The sequence below is a fragment of the Lissotriton vulgaris genome, chromosome 7 (assembly GCF_964263255.1).
Source record: "Lissotriton vulgaris chromosome 7, aLisVul1.2, whole genome shotgun sequence".
In the NCBI taxonomy this organism is placed as follows: domain Eukaryota; kingdom Metazoa; phylum Chordata; class Amphibia; order Caudata; family Salamandridae; genus Lissotriton; species Lissotriton vulgaris.
In genome coordinates, this window is record NC_141695.1 from 1,503,734,105 (window position 1) to 1,503,750,650 (window position 16,546).

The 16,546-nt window shown below is 50.2% G+C and overlaps 1 protein-coding gene across 1 annotated transcript in view; it reads left to right on the plus strand.

The window, feature by feature from the left end:
• The window catches only part of PHF20 (PHD finger protein 20), a 1,006,161-nt gene that overhangs the window by 475,346 nt on the left and 514,269 nt on the right, over positions 1-16,546 (plus strand). The window contains exon 11 of the mRNA XM_086932347.1: positions 886-1,098. Coding sequence (XP_086788473.1) covers positions 886-1,098 — 213 coding nt within the window. The remainder of the gene's footprint in view (positions 1-885; positions 1,099-16,546) is intronic.

Below are 16,546 nucleotides of genomic sequence, written 5' to 3' on the forward strand. Positions count from 1 at the left end.
CGCTCCCCCATCCCATAACAGCAGCCGAATCTCGCTTTCAATGCCTTTAAAGTAAGAGTCGGGTACCCTGTAGGGGCAGTTTTGAAGGATAAACAAGAATCGCGGGAGAGCCAGCATTTTAAACCGAGCAGCTCTGCCCAGCAGAGATAATGGCAGAGACCTCCAGTGTTTAACATCACTGCGCAGTCTTTCCAAGGGGGGCGGCTAGATTTATATCATAAGAGTTGGGGATCAGGTGTAATATAGACCCCTAGATATAGAAATCCATCTGGAGATATCTCAATCTTGCATCCCCGCGGGAGCCTTGGGACAGGGTCCGAAGAACAAACTGCCCCGATTTGTCCAGTTTATTGCATATCCTGAATATTTGCCAAAATGTATGAAAATGTTTAACAAACTGTGTATTAAAGCATATGGAGACGCTAGATATACTAGACTATCATCCGCATGTAACGAAATCCTATCTTTGTGTCCTACCTCCCACTTTAGCCCTCTAATTAAGACGTCCCCTCTCACCCATGTTGCCAGTGGTTCAAGGATTAGGGAGAAGATCAGGGGGATAGGGGGCAGCCCTGCCTGGGTCCCTACCCAACTGGAACACTCTAGACGTTCTGTGGTTGACTTTTACCTGCCCCATCAAGTCTGTATAGAGAAATCTGACCAACTCTATAAACCTCGGGCCAAACCCTAAACGCCCCAGAATAGTTAATCTCTAATTGTTTTGAAAGAACAGTCAATAAAATTGCACACTTCTGTTTTATTATTACAAGTAAGATTTCCTTTTGCTATTTTGACAGAATGCATAAGATTTCTTAACATTGAACCTGCTGTTATGAAGAATGATTGCCATTTGTTATCAAAATCGTTTGTCAATCTTTCCTGCAGAACAAGTAAGCAACACTCAACCATGTGTTCAAAGTGAGGAAAAGTCGAACTCCTTGTTGGACAATCACGAGAAAGCTCAGTTTACGAGAACAGCATCACAACAGTCTTCTAACATTAGCCTGGAGATGAATGAAGACGTCTTTGTGACATCAGCTGAATCAGTGGAACATCATTTAAAAGACCACACATTTAGCCCAAAGAAGTCTCCAGAAGGTGCGTATTTATTGCTGCAGCAACAGGTGTACAGCCAAATTAGGTACATTATATATCTGTTTCTCAGTGAGCCATTCTTTTTCTAGTCTCAAGTGCAAAACTTTATTAAGAACATTCTAAACATTGTCCTAAACCAAAGCAAGACACTACTTTCCTGCTCTTTGGCACTTGTGTATTCTTTGTAAAAATGTAAAGTTTGTATGTTTAGGGTGGGAAGATTGTTTGATGAATTGTATGTGAGTAAAAAAAAGAGGTATTGTTGAAGCATTTTAATAATCACTCAGAGCCAATTGAAGCTGCCATTGGTTAATATGACTAGTTTTCAGATTTTCCTTGTAGCGTGTTTTTAGGAGTCTGACATGAGCATATGGTGTTGAGTAGCTGTTTTTCAACTGTTGCTTTTTGCATTTCATCTTCATAATTGCAAACGCCAAGTTCTAATTTAAGAAATAGAAATTCTGTTACCCTTCATACAGGTTTCCTTTTACATTATATTTTAACTTCTCAACTTTTTTTACAGCGCTTTGTTTAGGTTTCACTCATGAAGTAAAATTTTCTCCTTATGCACTGCTTGCACTTTTATAGTAGCTGCACAGACAATACTAGCCTTTCCTTCAGCTTCATTTGGTTTGCATACACACTTTCTTAAGTGTGTTGAGGTGGGCTGGGCAGGTGGGGGTAGTTTCACTGAATATTAAAATCACTAACTATTAGAATTTACAGCCAGTGAGAGTAGCACATCTGCAAAAGGTTTGATTGCATTTTGGGAGATTTCAACTTTCATCTCGAGGCACATATGGATCTTGAAACGGTCTCCCTTTAAGACTTGATGAATAGTGCTGATCTTGGGCAAATAGTAATAGGGCCCACGCATGTGGCAGGCCATACGCTGGATTGCATCTTTTCTAATCATACATCTCTCTCATTTACTGGCCTGTTGCCCTTGGAGTGGTCAGACCATGTGGCAATACTGTTTGAGTGGGCAGTTCTAGATTATCTCGTGGCTGGTGCCCCCTAAGAGGCAGAGGGAATCCAGCACATGGAATAAAGTGGAAGGCTCAGAGTTAGCATAACTACTTACCGCCACAGCACACTTAATGCCCCTCGTTGTGGAGGAAGCCACCACGCTATATACCAACTGGCTGGAGGCAGCCTGTAATTAACTAGCCCCAAAGATAATCTTATCTCAAAAGAGGACACAACCCTCTGCTTCATGGGTACACGCAAGAACTTAAAAACCAGAAAATGTGTTGTTAACGGATGGAGAGAAATTGGAGGAAAGAATACAAAGATTCAGAAAAAATCATCTATAATCAAAGTCTCAGGATCTACAAACAACTACTTTTTAAGACGAAACAAAAGTTCTTCGCTAATCAAATTAACTTGGCTAAGAGTTCTGCTAAAGAGCTGTTCAACACAGTAACTTGTTTGCCACACCCTCGCCCAACAAACATCTCAATGAGCTAGGGGCTTTGTGAAGATATTGATAGGTTTTTCTTCGATAAAGTTGAGGCCATCATCACTACGTTCAAAGAACTGTCCACAAAAGATTCAGTGGACCAAAATGAGGGACAGAAGTAATTCTTCAATATGCAGTCTACTTTTGATAAGTTTACACCACTATCCACTTTGGAAAACTATAATTTACTTATGTCCACTAAATCAGGATCCCCCTATGACCTGTATCCAGTCGTGGTATTAAAAATGGCCCCTGAACCTATCGCATTGACACTTACTTATTTGTTTAATGCAATTTTCTTGGAGGGGTATTTTCCTAGAGTCTGGAAAAAAGCTTAAATACTGCCACTCCTCAAAAAGCCCAGTTTGGACCCTAAGGATCCAAACAACTTTCGCCCGATCTCTCGTCTTCCTGTTACGGCAAAAATGTTTGAGAAAAGAATGAATACTCATTGAGTACCTATTTGTGAGTTACTCAAGCCGTGGATCCTACAATTTGGCTTAAGAGGGGCACGGCACGGAGTCTGCTCTTATTAAATCTACTGATGAGATCAGGGCTGCCCTAGACCAGGGGGGTAAGGTGGCATTGATAATGTGGACCTCTCTGCGGCTTCGATGTGGTCCATCACAATCTGTTGATGGACCGGTTGCAGGACTGTGGAGTTCGGGGCAAAGCCTGGAAACTACTAAAGTGCTTCATCTCTGACAGATCGCAAACGGTTGCACGGGGCGATTTAATAATAATAAGACATTTATAAAGCGCCTGGCTGCACAAAACTGTGTATCCCCGCGCTTACTGCTAACAAACCATTCCAGAGGAGAGGAGACAAAGGAAGTAGAAACTAGAAGTTATTGCGGGAAAAGATGAGTTTTCACTTTAGCTCTGAATAGAGTTTTCGGAAGGCTCCAGCCGCAAATGTACTGGGAGGGCATTCCAATGTTTAACTGCCAGATAGCGGAAGGCTCTACCTCCCATTTTCGCTCTGGAGATGCGGGGTAGTTCGAATTGCATCATGCCGGATGATCTTAAGTCTCTGATCGGGCGATGGATGGTCAAGAGACTTCTGAGGTAGATAGGTCCTTTATTGTGGGCAATCCGATGGGCATAGCAGAGGCTTTTAAATCTGACTCTTTCCCTAACGGGAAGCCAGTGCAGTTTAGATAGGGCAGCTTTGGAAGAGGTTCTTCTAGGAAGACCAAACACCATTCGAGCGGCAGCATTTTGAATGCATTGCAGCTGGTGTAAGCCTTTCTGATTAAGGCCTAATAGGAGAACATTTCCATAATCTAAATGGGGTGTTATGAGAGCATGTACAATTGTTTTTCTGGCTTCGATGGGAATAAGGTCAATGATTTTACGAAGGGCTTTTAATGTGCCAAAGCACTTTCCTGTTATTTTGCTGACTTGGGATTTGCCCGAGAGTTCCGAATCTAACATGACCCCTAGGTTTCTAACCTTTTCTACAGGGCAGGGTAGTTCACCCAATACAGTGGGCCACCAAGCATGGGACCATATCGAAGTTTCCTTCCCCACCACCAGCACCTCAGTCTTGTCTCCATTTAAGCGGAGGCAATTGGTGTCCATCCAAGTGGCTACAGCAGCCATGCAGCTTGAGAAATTGGTGGCATATTCCCTGCTGTCCGGTGTAAGTTTGAACATTAATTGAGTGTCGTCAGCATAGCTGACAATGCCCACCCCAAAATGCTCTACAACGTGAGCCAGGGGTTCCATATAGATGTTAAATAAGGTAGGGCTCAAACTGGAGCCCTGTGGAACCCCATGGCTCACGCTTCGAGAAGATGATCTGTAGGGTGGGCAGTGTAGCTGGAACGATCTTTTGGTAAGGAAAGATTCGAGCCATGCTAGTGCCTGGTCCTTCACTCCTATATCCGAGAGCCGGGACAGCAGCGTTGAGTGAAGCACAGTATCAAATGCTGCACTTAGGTCGAGCATGACCAGCGCTGCTGTCTCTCCCTCGTCCACCATCCTACGGATGCATTCCGTGGAGTACAGGACCGCTGATTCTGTGGAATAGCCAGGTCTGAAACCCGATTGGGAGGGATGGAGTAGGGTTTCTTTTTCCAGAAATGCCATAAGTTGTTTGTTGACTATTTTTCCTATTATTTTGGCACATTGTGGAAGAAGGGAGATAGGCCTAATGTTTTGGAACTGTGTAATAGGAATATTGGTTTTTTTTAAAGGTATGACTTGAGCTATTTTCCAAGCCTCTGGTACATTACCCTCTTGAAAGGATAAGGTAATCATGTTTCTGATATGATCTATAAGGATGTTTTCCATGATATCCTTACTTTTTACCAGTGGGCACACATCACTGGGAGATCCTGAGTGAATACCACTGATGATATTGATTAGATCTTTTTTGTCAGGTGTAGTGAATGTAGTAAGTATGGAATTATGAGTAGGGGAGGCTTTAGTGACTACCTCGTTTACTAATTTGATGGGTTTAGGGAAGGTAGCATGAATTTTTTCAACTTTTTCGACGAAGAAATCTGCTATTTGTTCACATATATCATTGGAATATTCGTCTTGGGTGTCTAAGCGTGTGGTATCCGTTAATTCTTTATAAATGCGGAACAGTTCCTTCGTGGGGTTATCTGCCTCCTCAATTCTATTTTTGAAAAAGATGCTTTTTTCTTCTCTTACCATTTTTTGGTATTTTTTAGCTCAGTTCTATAAATTTCCTTAAGTTCAGGAGTGTAACTTTTTCAGCATTTGCGTTCTGTCGATTTGCATTGGGCTTTTGCAAGTTTTAGTTTCTCAGTGTACCATGGCTCTGATTTGGTTCCTCTCACTGGGGGTTTAGTAGTCCACGGGGCGATTTTGTCTAATGCCTTTCCTAGCCATATTTCATAGTTATTCCATATCTCTTGTAAGGATTGACCTGTGGGGGGCATTTGTTCCTCTAATGCGCTGATAAATCGATCGGGGGTGTAATTTTTCCAGTTGCGACGTTGAAGAGAGAATATTTTATTAGAAGCGTTTTTAGTAAGATTGATAGGTATATCAAAAGTGATCATATTGTGATCAGACCAAATTAGCGGAGTGGGGGGGGGGGAAATTTTAATTCCTTCCCAACTTGCAAAAATTGGGTCGAGGAGATGTCCTTGTTGGTGGGTCGGATTAGTGGATAGCAGCTTTAAACCTAAAGAGTGAAGTGCTGTTTTGAGTATTTGTGCCTCCTTTGCGTTGCTATCTTCAAAATGAAGATTTAGATCGCCTAAGATAAAGTTTTTATGTCTTATAGTTAGCTGGGTGGAAGCTTCTGTGAGTTGGCTGCAGAAAGCGCTTGGGGTATCAGGCGGACGGTATATAAGGAGGCCTGTAATTGTAGTAGCTGATGTCAGTTTTATGGAGAATGTGCCACATTCACTATTAGTGATGGCCTTATTAGTTAGGGTACATTCTAACTCCTTTTTGCATATGAGTGCGAGTCCTCCACCGCGTTGTTTTTGCCTATCGATTCTTAGAAGACTGTAATTCGCTGGTATAGTCTCTAGAATATCAGGGGAGGATGGATCTTCCAACCATGTTTCTGTGAAAAACATTACATCGAAATCACTGTTCTTTAATAAGTCATGTATCTCTGTTTTGTGTTTTATCATTGATCTGCAGTTTAGCATCATCATCTTTAATTTAGCTGTCGGGGCAGCGGTATTGTGTACTGTGGGAAGTGACATATGGCATATCTTACAGTGCGCGGGTATCAAATCCGGGTCTATGGTGTAAAGGCAGGATTTGGTAGAGTTCTTACCAAGTGCGAGTAGTTCCGTTTTTGAGTAGTGGATTCTATGATGACCTGCCTCCAGGACTGTCTCAGTTGTTTTTTCTGTGGGGGCATAGAGTCCTGCCCCGTGCCCCGGTCGATCGTGGACGGGCGCAGACGGGCAGGACTCAGGCTTGACTCCGGCGCGCGATCGGCGCGCCCGCTGCGCGGAGCCATTGACGTATGATTTTATGCAGTCGGCCGAGCGACGTACAGTGCGAGCCCTCACAAAGATGGCCGCTGTCCTTTCTTCAGTTCAGTTACTTAGTTAGTCCCCACCAGATGACGGCCTGTGAATCGGCCACACCCATGAGGGCAAAGCAAGTATTCTGCCGCCTAACTAAGATAATATTAAAGTCTAGTACAATCACTTTTGCCTTGTCTGCCACCCAGGTAAAATCAGCGCGAGTACAGATCAAGTGCCAGGGGGTCAGGGGAGAGGACACACGGGGAAAAGCAACACAATTTTAAAATCGATAGCAAGGATTATTAAAAGAACCTCCCGGCTCAAGCCTCAGGAGTAGAGTGTAAAGCAGTATATGCAGTATTTCTTGTCACACCGTTTTGTCTGCCTTGTGGAGTCCCACAGGGGTCATCTCTTCAATGTGTATGTGTTCTCTCTGAACCCCCTTATTGGCTCCTTCGACTTTTGTCCCACCTCGTATGCCGACAGCACACAAATTGTGGTGTCGCTGATGCCTGGACAGGAGATTGGAATAGATAAACGGTTCCACGACTGCATGAAAGCGGTAGGGAGATGGATGCCCCAAAACTGCCTTAAATTTAATTCAAAGAAGACGGAAGTTGTTTTGTTTGGGTACGATCCCAGTTTTTGGATCCCAAGTTGGTGGCCAGACTCTATGGGTTCCCTTCCGACTCCCACCAGAAAGGTAAAAAACTTGGGATTCGTTTTAGATGACACTCAACTTTGGGACCCAAGTTAATGCACTGACCTCTGCCACGTCATGTGTCCTTAGGACATGCAAGAAAATACTGCCTTTGCTGCCAAGGGACAGTCAGCATTTGGTGATTACCTCACTGATAATGTCTAGACTAGACTACTGCAACAGCCTATATTTGAATCTCCAGGAGCGGTATTTGCATAAACTTCAAATGTTGCAGAACCCAGCGGCCAGACTGCTTTCAGGTATACCCAAAAATGCTTCTGGCTCCAGTGAGATCTGCAAACTTCACTGTCTCCTTGTCAAAAAAAACAAGTGTAGTTTAAATAACTCTGCATCGTTTTTTGTTTTTTTTAAAACACTTTATTGACAGACTGCACACATTTCGCATGATTCTGCACACCAGAGACATCTAAGGGTCAGAAATAGGACATCTACTGAAATGGAATCGACTTTTCTTTTTAGAACAAAACCAGCTAATATAAACAAAGCAACACTGGACAAGCCCACCCCCCCTTCCCCCACCCCCTCCCCCCAAATCCCCCACCCCCCAAATCCCCCACCCCTGCTCCCACCCCCCGAGTCGCACCAGTTCCGCCTCACGTCTCCTACACAAAACAAACCCAGATGACTGCACATGCATACCCGCTATCAAAGCCCTCTCATCACACCCCTGGGAGGTCTTCCAGTTCCACCGGAGGCTCAAGCCACAGGCCCCTAAACTCAGCCCAGCGTTTCCAGATTTTATAATGCTTTCGTGGGCCTCCCCGGGCTACAAAAATCGGCAGCTCCAGCCCCATACAAAAATCTAACCCCTTTTTCCATGCGGCCACAGAAGGGGCCTGCGGGTCTTTCCACGCTCTGGCCACGTCTTTTTGCCAATGTGAGGCCCAGCAGCAGCAAATGCCTCTTATAGACGTTGCCACCCACCCCTTCCATCACATGCAATAAAACTAATTGCGGCGTACGAGGGAGCTCCCACCCCAGTACCTCAGACAAACAGGCCAGTACCCCCCTCCAGAACCGATCGAGGGAACCACAACTCCAAACCGTATGTATAAACGTCCCCTCCTCCCCACCACATCGAAGACAGTCCGGAGAGGTAATCATTCCCACCCTCCATGGCCGCACCCTGGTGAAGTAAACTCTATGTAAGTATTTAAATTGGATGAGACGTAGGCGCATCACTATGGCTGCACCCCTGGGGGCTGCCAGTGCTTCTCTCCAATCTTCCTCTAATTCAACCACGTCTCCCGGAGCTTCTGCATGTGTGACTAGTGACTGGTATATGTGTGATATCTTCTTCGTCTCCAAATCCCCCATAAACACCTTTGCTTCCAGAGGGCTAAACTCAGGGAGGGACTCCAGACCCTCTAGGCTGAGGGCCAGTGCATGACCGAGCTGAAGGTATCTAAAAAACTGAGAGCGGGGCATACTAAATTCCTTGCAAAGATCCTGAAAGGACTTAAGTATTGTACCAGATAATACATCCCCTATGGTCGAGATGCCAATGCTGTCCTATCCCCGGAAGCCCTGTAGCGTCGCGAGCCCAGGTAGCCGCCCATTGTGCCACAGGGGGGTTTCACCAGTCAGAGTATTCCACCATCCCATACGGCGCAGAGCCTGCCTCCAAATTTGAAACCCCATCTGCGTGGCCGGTGGCAGTTCCCTCCGCAACGGTGCTGTATAAAGGATGGTGTGCAGCGTATGAGACCCCATAAGGTAGCGCTCCAGAGCGTACGCCGGGTCCCCCCTGACTACATACCACCACTCGTTCAAGACTAGGTGGTGAGAGGCCTGGTAATAGGAGAGGATGTCGAAAGTCGCCAATCCCCCACAATATGTGGATAGAAAGCAGGTGCGCAGCGCCACACGTACAGTGCCCCCTTACCAAAGAAACTGCCCCAGTACAGAGTTTACCTGCAGGAACCATTTGGGCGGGATGGGATATGGGTGGTTTTGCAGTTGGTATAACAGCCGGGGTAGAGCCACCATTTTACAAATGGCCGACCTGCCATAAATCGTCAGTGGCGTATGGGTCCAAGTCCTCAGATCCGCCCCTTACCGGCGGAAAGTACCGCTCCCAGGAGACCGTGGGTGCCTCAGACAGAAACCCCCCCAATATTTAATGCCCCCCGCTGCCACTTGTAGTGTAGATGCCCAATCCCCCACTCCTGAACGCTCCCCCAACACCCATAGGGTGGACTTGTGAGTGTTCATATACAGCCCGACGTTTCTCCGAATATTTGCATAATCTGCAGGAGATGTGACCCAGACCTATTGAGATCTGTACGAAAGAACAGGACATCGTCCGCATACAGCACAATCCTGTCGGATGGTCCCTGTGCCCACTCAAACTCTCGTAATTGCGCATCAATGCACACTTAATCTGCCAGCGGCTCCATAGCCAGGGCAAAAAGGTATGACGAGAGAGGGCAGCCCTGCCTGGTGCCATGCCTGAAATCTGGAAGAGATGGCCCCCACCACTCGAACCAAAGCCGTCGGGTCCGTGTATAGAAGCTGCAAATAGGATAGGAAGCGGGGCCCAAGGTTGAGACGGGGCAGGAGCGCGAACAGATAGACCCAGCTCAACTAATGGAATACCCTGTCAATATCCGACAGGAGAAGCGCAGCCTGCACCCCCGTACGCCGAACCACCGCCACATGCGCACGCCGGATATTGTGCCTGGTCACCCTCTGGGGCATAAAGCTGGCCTGATCTGAGTGGACAAGCGCTGAGATATGAGGTATAAGCGGGTTTGCTAATGCTTTGGCCAAAACCTTGGCCTCCACGTTCAAGGGGGAGATTGGGCGGTAGGAAGCGTGATGCTCCGGGGGCCGGCTTGTGGAACACCCCCACTTCAGCAGGTCTCCAATCCGGGGGAGGCAACCCTGTTCTCCGGCCTCTTCCAACGCCGCTCTATAATGCGAGCCCAGCTGTAGGTGATATTTCTTGAAAAATTCACTGGGGAACCCATTTGGTCCGGGAGCCTTCCCCGGGTTGAGCTCACCCAGGGCCGTACCCAGCTCCTCATCTGTCAGCGGGAGCTCTAAACGCTCTAGCACCTCATCAGACACCGCTCGAGGCAGCAGGTTGGCTATAAACTTGTCCACCACATCCTCATGTAGGCATTCTTTCAGGGCATACAGATCTGCATAATATGCAGCGAAGCTCTCTGCCAGCTCCCTTGGGTCCGTAATCAAGGCACCCGCTCTATCCAGTATCCCTGGCAAGGTTTGCGCCTGGAAGGCGCCCTGACACAGCCGGTGCAACATCGTACTTGATTTGTCCCCCCACTGATATATTCTGCTGCGCGTTGCGAGCCACATCTGCTGCGCCTCATCTATCAGAAGAGATGCATAAGACTGCAGCGCCAGGAGCAGCTGCCCCACCACTTGGCCCTCACCCTCGGCGCGGGCCCGACATTCCAGCGCTTTAATCTCAGCCTCGGCCCGCACCAATTTCACCCTGCGCCTCTTCCGGGCAGCAGCACACCAGGCTATATCTACCCCCCGTAACGTGGGCTTTAGGGCTTCCCAAAGCGTCCCAGCACTGGCGACGGACCCCACGTTGTCGACCAGGTACTCTGCAATTGCCTCGCCCATATGTTTCCAATAGTCCTCCTGCTGCATGTGCCACACTGAGAGGCGCCAGAGAAACGGCTGCCGCCCCCTGCCCAAACGGAGGTCAACCGAGATGGGGGAGTGATCTGAGAGCCCACGCGGCAGTATGTCCTCCGACTCTACCCTACCAACCACCTCTCTAGGGACAAAGATATAGTCCAATCTGGAAAAGGGTTGTGGACAGCTGAGAGAAACGTGTATTCCCGCCCGTTGCCATGCAAGTGCCGCCATGTGTCCACCCAATCCAAGCCCCTGATCATATCACTCAATTTGGTGGGTGACCCACGGCCGGGCCGCCCCCGGGCCTGTACCAGTCTGAGCACATCCATAACATTCCAATCCCCTCCCACAACCGCCAACGCGTCTGGGATATCTGCCCATACAGCAAACAACTTCTCAACCAGCGACCATTGCAGAGGGGCGGGGCATACACACATCCCAACACCAAAGGCTCCTACCCGACCAAGCCCTTAATAAACAAGTATAGTCCCTGTGTATCAACCCATTGATTCAAATTAACATAGGGGATTCTACGATGCACAAATATGGCCACCCCCTAGAGTCCCTAGCAAAGCCTGCATGGAAAACTTGTTGGTAACCATATCGCTGCAGACACAGAGCCTTGGTACACAGCAGGTGGGTTTCTTGCAGCATTAATACATCAGCTCTAGCCCTCTTCGCCTGTCGTAGTACTGCCCCCTCTTAATCTTATCTAGGACTCCCCGCACATTCCAACCAAGAAAACGAAGAGCGCCTCGGGACCCTAGAGCCTTATCCCCATGCTCCGCCATCAGGAAACGACCAGAACCATAGTCCGTGCACTGGGCCATGCAGGTGTGCACACAGCAAATGTGGGGACCCTCTCACGACTCAAACCCAACCAAAACAAGACCACCCCAACCCCATACCTACCCTGCATCGTTTTTAAGGCTCTACAAGGTAACTGTCCTGACCACCAAAGCGGCAATGTCAGTGGTCTGTGCCCATTAGAACACTGCGCTCTTCTAAAGCAAAATTGGTGATTGCACCATCTACAAAAAAGGCCAGTTGGGCAGGAAAACGCTTTAGTTCTGGGGTGGACACGACTTGGTTCACCTTGCCTTTCCACCTGAGGAACATCCTGGATATACTTGGTTTTAGGAAGGCCCTTAAAACGTGGCTTTTTTAATCGATCCTGTTTTTTAACTGTTTTCAGAGGACTGTAGCTAGCGCCAGGACACCTCAGGGTAACAGTTGCGCTTTACAAATGCCCCAACACAACACAACACATCTGAAAGAGACACGTTACTGATAGATTCCTTACCTTAGAATATCCCCAGGTGTCAGACTGGATCCAGAAAATTTTGCGTAGCAATACCCCTGCGCGCCGGCAGGCGTCGTCTGCGGGTCCGTCGTCTGCGTCGTTAGCGCCGGAATAACGTCGTCGGAGTACATAGACGCCGCCCATGCGCGCTGACGTCAGTTCTTCTTTTTTCCACGTCAGTTAGCGCAGATCTGGAGAAGCTCTACCCCTTAGTCTTTTTTGACTAAACTTGTTGATCTTTTTGATCATTTCTTTACTCGAGTCTACGACTCCTACGGTGCCGGTAGGGATGCCCGGGTTTAATCCTTGTTCCAGGTGCGGCCGACTGATGTCCGTTACCGACCCCTATCGCCGGTGCCTCAAGTGTTTAGGCCTTGACCACGATGACCGCACCTGCTCCGACTGCCGGGCCCTGACGTCTAAAGCTAGGCGGGAGCGGTCACGCAAGTGACTGGAACTCAGGCAGTCGGCCCCGCGCCGCTCCAGGTCCGGGTCCCACAGGAGGTCGAGGGACGGGTCACGGGGTCGGAGCCCTCGCAGCTCCGGGAGTGGACATTGGTCGTCAGGATCCAAGTCCTCCGGTAAGAGGCATGAGAGGTCGGAGAGACATCATCGGTCCTCCGACTCACCCCGACGCTCGCGCGATGTGGCCGGGGGTTCGGGTGACACCACCCACGGGGCTCCGACAGAGTCGCTGACGTCACCGCCTGCCCCACACCTTCGGGTCCCTGGGCATGACGCGACGCCTGAGGAGGTCGAGCGGTACCTCATGGCCATGAAGTCCCTCCCTCCTCAGCCGGGTTCTGTGGCGCCTCCGGGCCCAACGGCCCCGGCTGGAGGACCTATGATGATCAACAAAGTGTGCATGGGCATCTATAACCCCACTAGCACACATATATATATATAAAATGTCCTCCCCGTCGGCATAAGTACTTGTATCCTACTAGCGTATTCCGCGCGTCAGTGTACTCGAATACTTGAGTACACTGACGCACGGAATAAGCTAGTGGGGTTATAGATGCCCCATGCACACTTTGTTGATCATCTGGTTATCAACAGTCTCACCGCCCAGCTTGATACTTCAACAACGTTTGCTCTGGCTTAACATTCTTCACTTCTAAAACAGACATAAAATCCATTGGTTACTTTGGAGACTCCCTGCATGTGAAATCTCCTCGACTGCTCTAAGGGACTCCAACTATATACCTTTCTGCCCTGACGAAGTTCCCAACAGGAACGAAACGCGTTGGCTGAGGCCTTTTAAAGAATCGGATCAATAAAGGAATTGTTTGCAAAGAATTAGAATTTGTTTGGACTTCTACTTTTGGTGCACCATCCTTATCCATAAGGACTGGACATACGAGCTTGGGGAGGACAGTGGAATTGACACTGGATTTGTCTCCCCTCCAACCGTGGCTATGGAAGAGGGGGCTGCTTATAGTGTAGTGTTGACAAGGGCAGCCAAGACCCTAAACCTTGAGCTCCCTGTTGCAGCCGTGAGGACTAACTTCCTCACTGAGGTCCTTAAACCGCAGACAAGCTCCAGTGAGCCTCTGCTGCCATTTAATGAGGCCTTGTGTGACATTCTTGTGGGCAGTTGGTCCAAGCCCGCCACAGGTCCGCCTGTGAAGAGGAACGTGACCAGACGCTACCGCCCAGCCCCGGGCGACCCATGCTTTTTTTCCACCCATCCCACCCAGAGAGCCTGGTCATCCAGGCCTCCACTTCCCAGACCCTATTCCCGACGGCCCCGCCCGATCGGGAATCCAAGAGGTACGAACAGTTCAGGAAGAAGGTGTTCTCTTCCCTCAGTTTGGGACTGCGGTCAGTCAATACCGCATGCCTCTTGGGCCGCTACACCCACACCCTGTGGGACACGGTCGCGGAAGTGCTGCCACAATGTCCGGAGGAGGCCCGGGCAAAACTCCCCCAAGCCCTTGCGGAGGGTCAAGATGCAGCACGGTATTCCATCCGGTGTGGGCTGGGCGATGGCAACGACGGTGGTGGTTTGTTGCCACGCCTGGTTGAGGTCCGCCAACTTTTCGGTCGATGTCCAGGCTACCCTTCTGGATATGCCGTGTTATGGCCGTTGCCTCTTTGGCGACAAGGCAGACCTTGCTCTTGAGCGTTTTAAGGACTCCAGGGCTACGACCAAGTCCTTGGGCCTCTCGGCCCCACGCCAGCAAACGGGTGCCTTTCGTGTCCAAGGAAGGGGCGCCCCCACACGTGCCGCCAGCCACGCGCTGTAGAGCGTTCAACAGCGCGGTGGCGGCCGTGGAAACCGCCGTAGCGGCGGTCAGGGACCACGGCGAGGCCAGTCCACACCTTCCCCCGCAGCACCTGCCTCAAAACCCTCCTAGTCCGTGCTTTCAGGCCCATGTGACGCCAGTGGGGGGCAGGGTTCGTCATCACCTCTTCCACTGGCGCACTGTCACATCGGACAGGTGGATGCTGCAAATCGTCCAAAGGGGCTACTCCCTCCTTTTCGAGGCGACCCCTCCAGCCATGCCACCGCAATTCCACCGCGTGTCGGGGGATCACTTGCTACTTCTGCAAGAGGAAGTCACGGCCCTCTTGGCCAAGGGGGCCATCAAGCGCGTTCCTGGGCCGGAAGTAGGGTGTGGTTGTTACTCCCACTACTTTCTGGTACCCAAGAAGGGCAAAGGGGGCCTACGCCCTCTCTTGGACCTACGGAACGTCAACGGCTTCCTCCGACAGGAGAAGTTCAAGATGCTGACTCTGGCTCAGGTCTTAGCTGGCCTGGACCCCGGAGACTGGTAGCGTTGGACTTGCAGGAGGCTTACTTTCACATCCCCGTCCTGCCGGCCCACCGGCGTAACCTTCGGTTCACGGTAGGCCACAAGCACTTTCCATTTACCGTGCTCCGCTTGGGCCTTACCAGCGCCCCACGGGTGTTCACGAAAGTGATGGCAGTGGTCGCAGCCCATCTGCGCAGGTTAGGGGTGTCAGTCTTCCCCCTACCTCGACGACTGGTTGTTGAAGGCGGGCTCGCCCCAGACAGTCGTCAGCCACCTCCAGACTACGGCCGACCTCCTGCAACTGCTGGGGTACTCCATCAACGTGCCGAAGTCGCACCTGTGTCCCTCCCAGAAGCTCCTCTTCATCGGAGCGGTTCTGTACTCGGCGCAGTTTCGGGTTTACCCTCCTGAACAGCGGGTTCGGGATACTCAGGCTATGATTCCGATCTTACAACCTTTATCCCGAGTCTCGTCAGGTTGACGCTGCGGCTTCTGGGGCTGATGGCCTTCTGCATCCTTCTGGTGCATCACGCCCGGTGGCGGATGCAGGCTCTGCAGTGGGACCTGAAGTTTCAGTGGGCCCAGCCTCAGGGCAACTTGTCTGACCATGTCTTGATCTCGGAGGGCACTGCAAGACAGTTGCAGTGGTGGCTCACGGATCGCGATTGGGTCAGTGGCAGATCCCTCTCCCTACCCCATCCGGAGCACGTGGTTGTGACGGACGCGTCTCTCCTGGGCTGGGGGGGCCACATGGGAGAGGCGGAGATCAGAGGCCTCTGGTCTCCGGCGGAGTCCCGGCTCCACATCAACCTTCTGGAGCTGCGGGCGATCTGTCTTGCACTGAAGGCATTCCTCCCCTCTGTAGTGCAGATGTTCACGGACAACACCACCGCCATGTGGTACTGCAACAAACAGGGCGGGGTAGGGTCGTGGACCCTATGCCGGTAGTCTCTGCGCTTCTGTCAGTTGCTGGAACATCAGGGCGTGACCCTGGTGGTTCAACACCTGGCGTGTTCCCTGAACGCCAGGGCGGACAAACTCAGCCGCCGGTGCATGATGGATCACGAATGGCGTCTGGACTCGGACGTGGCGCAAGGCCTCTTTCAGCAGTGGGGAGAGCCTTGGTTAGATCTATTCGCCACAGAAGAGATCGCGCCATGTCATCAGTTCTGCGCGTTGGAGTTTCCAAGGCGGCACGCGCTCGGAGACGCTTTTCGTCGCGAGTGGAGTTGCAGGCTATTGTAAGCCTTTCCGCCTATACCACTTCTACCCAGACTGCTGAAGAAGATCAGGCGAGATCGGGCCCAGGTTATCCTTGTGGCTCCGGACTGGGCACGAAGATACTGGTATCCCGAGCTACTCAGCATGTCAGTTGATCCCCCGATTCCTCTGCCTCTTCAGGAGGACCTTCTGTCGCAGCAGCAGGGGATGGTCCTCCACCGAACCTGTCCAGTCTCCACCTACGAGCTTGGAGATTGAGCGGCGACAGTTGAGGTCATTTGACTTGCCTTCCGAAGTCTGTAATGTCATTCTGGCAGCCAGGCGTCTCTCCACTAAGTCGGTATATGCCTGCAGATGGAACAGATTTGTGGCATGGTGCACAGCAAAGGCTGTGGA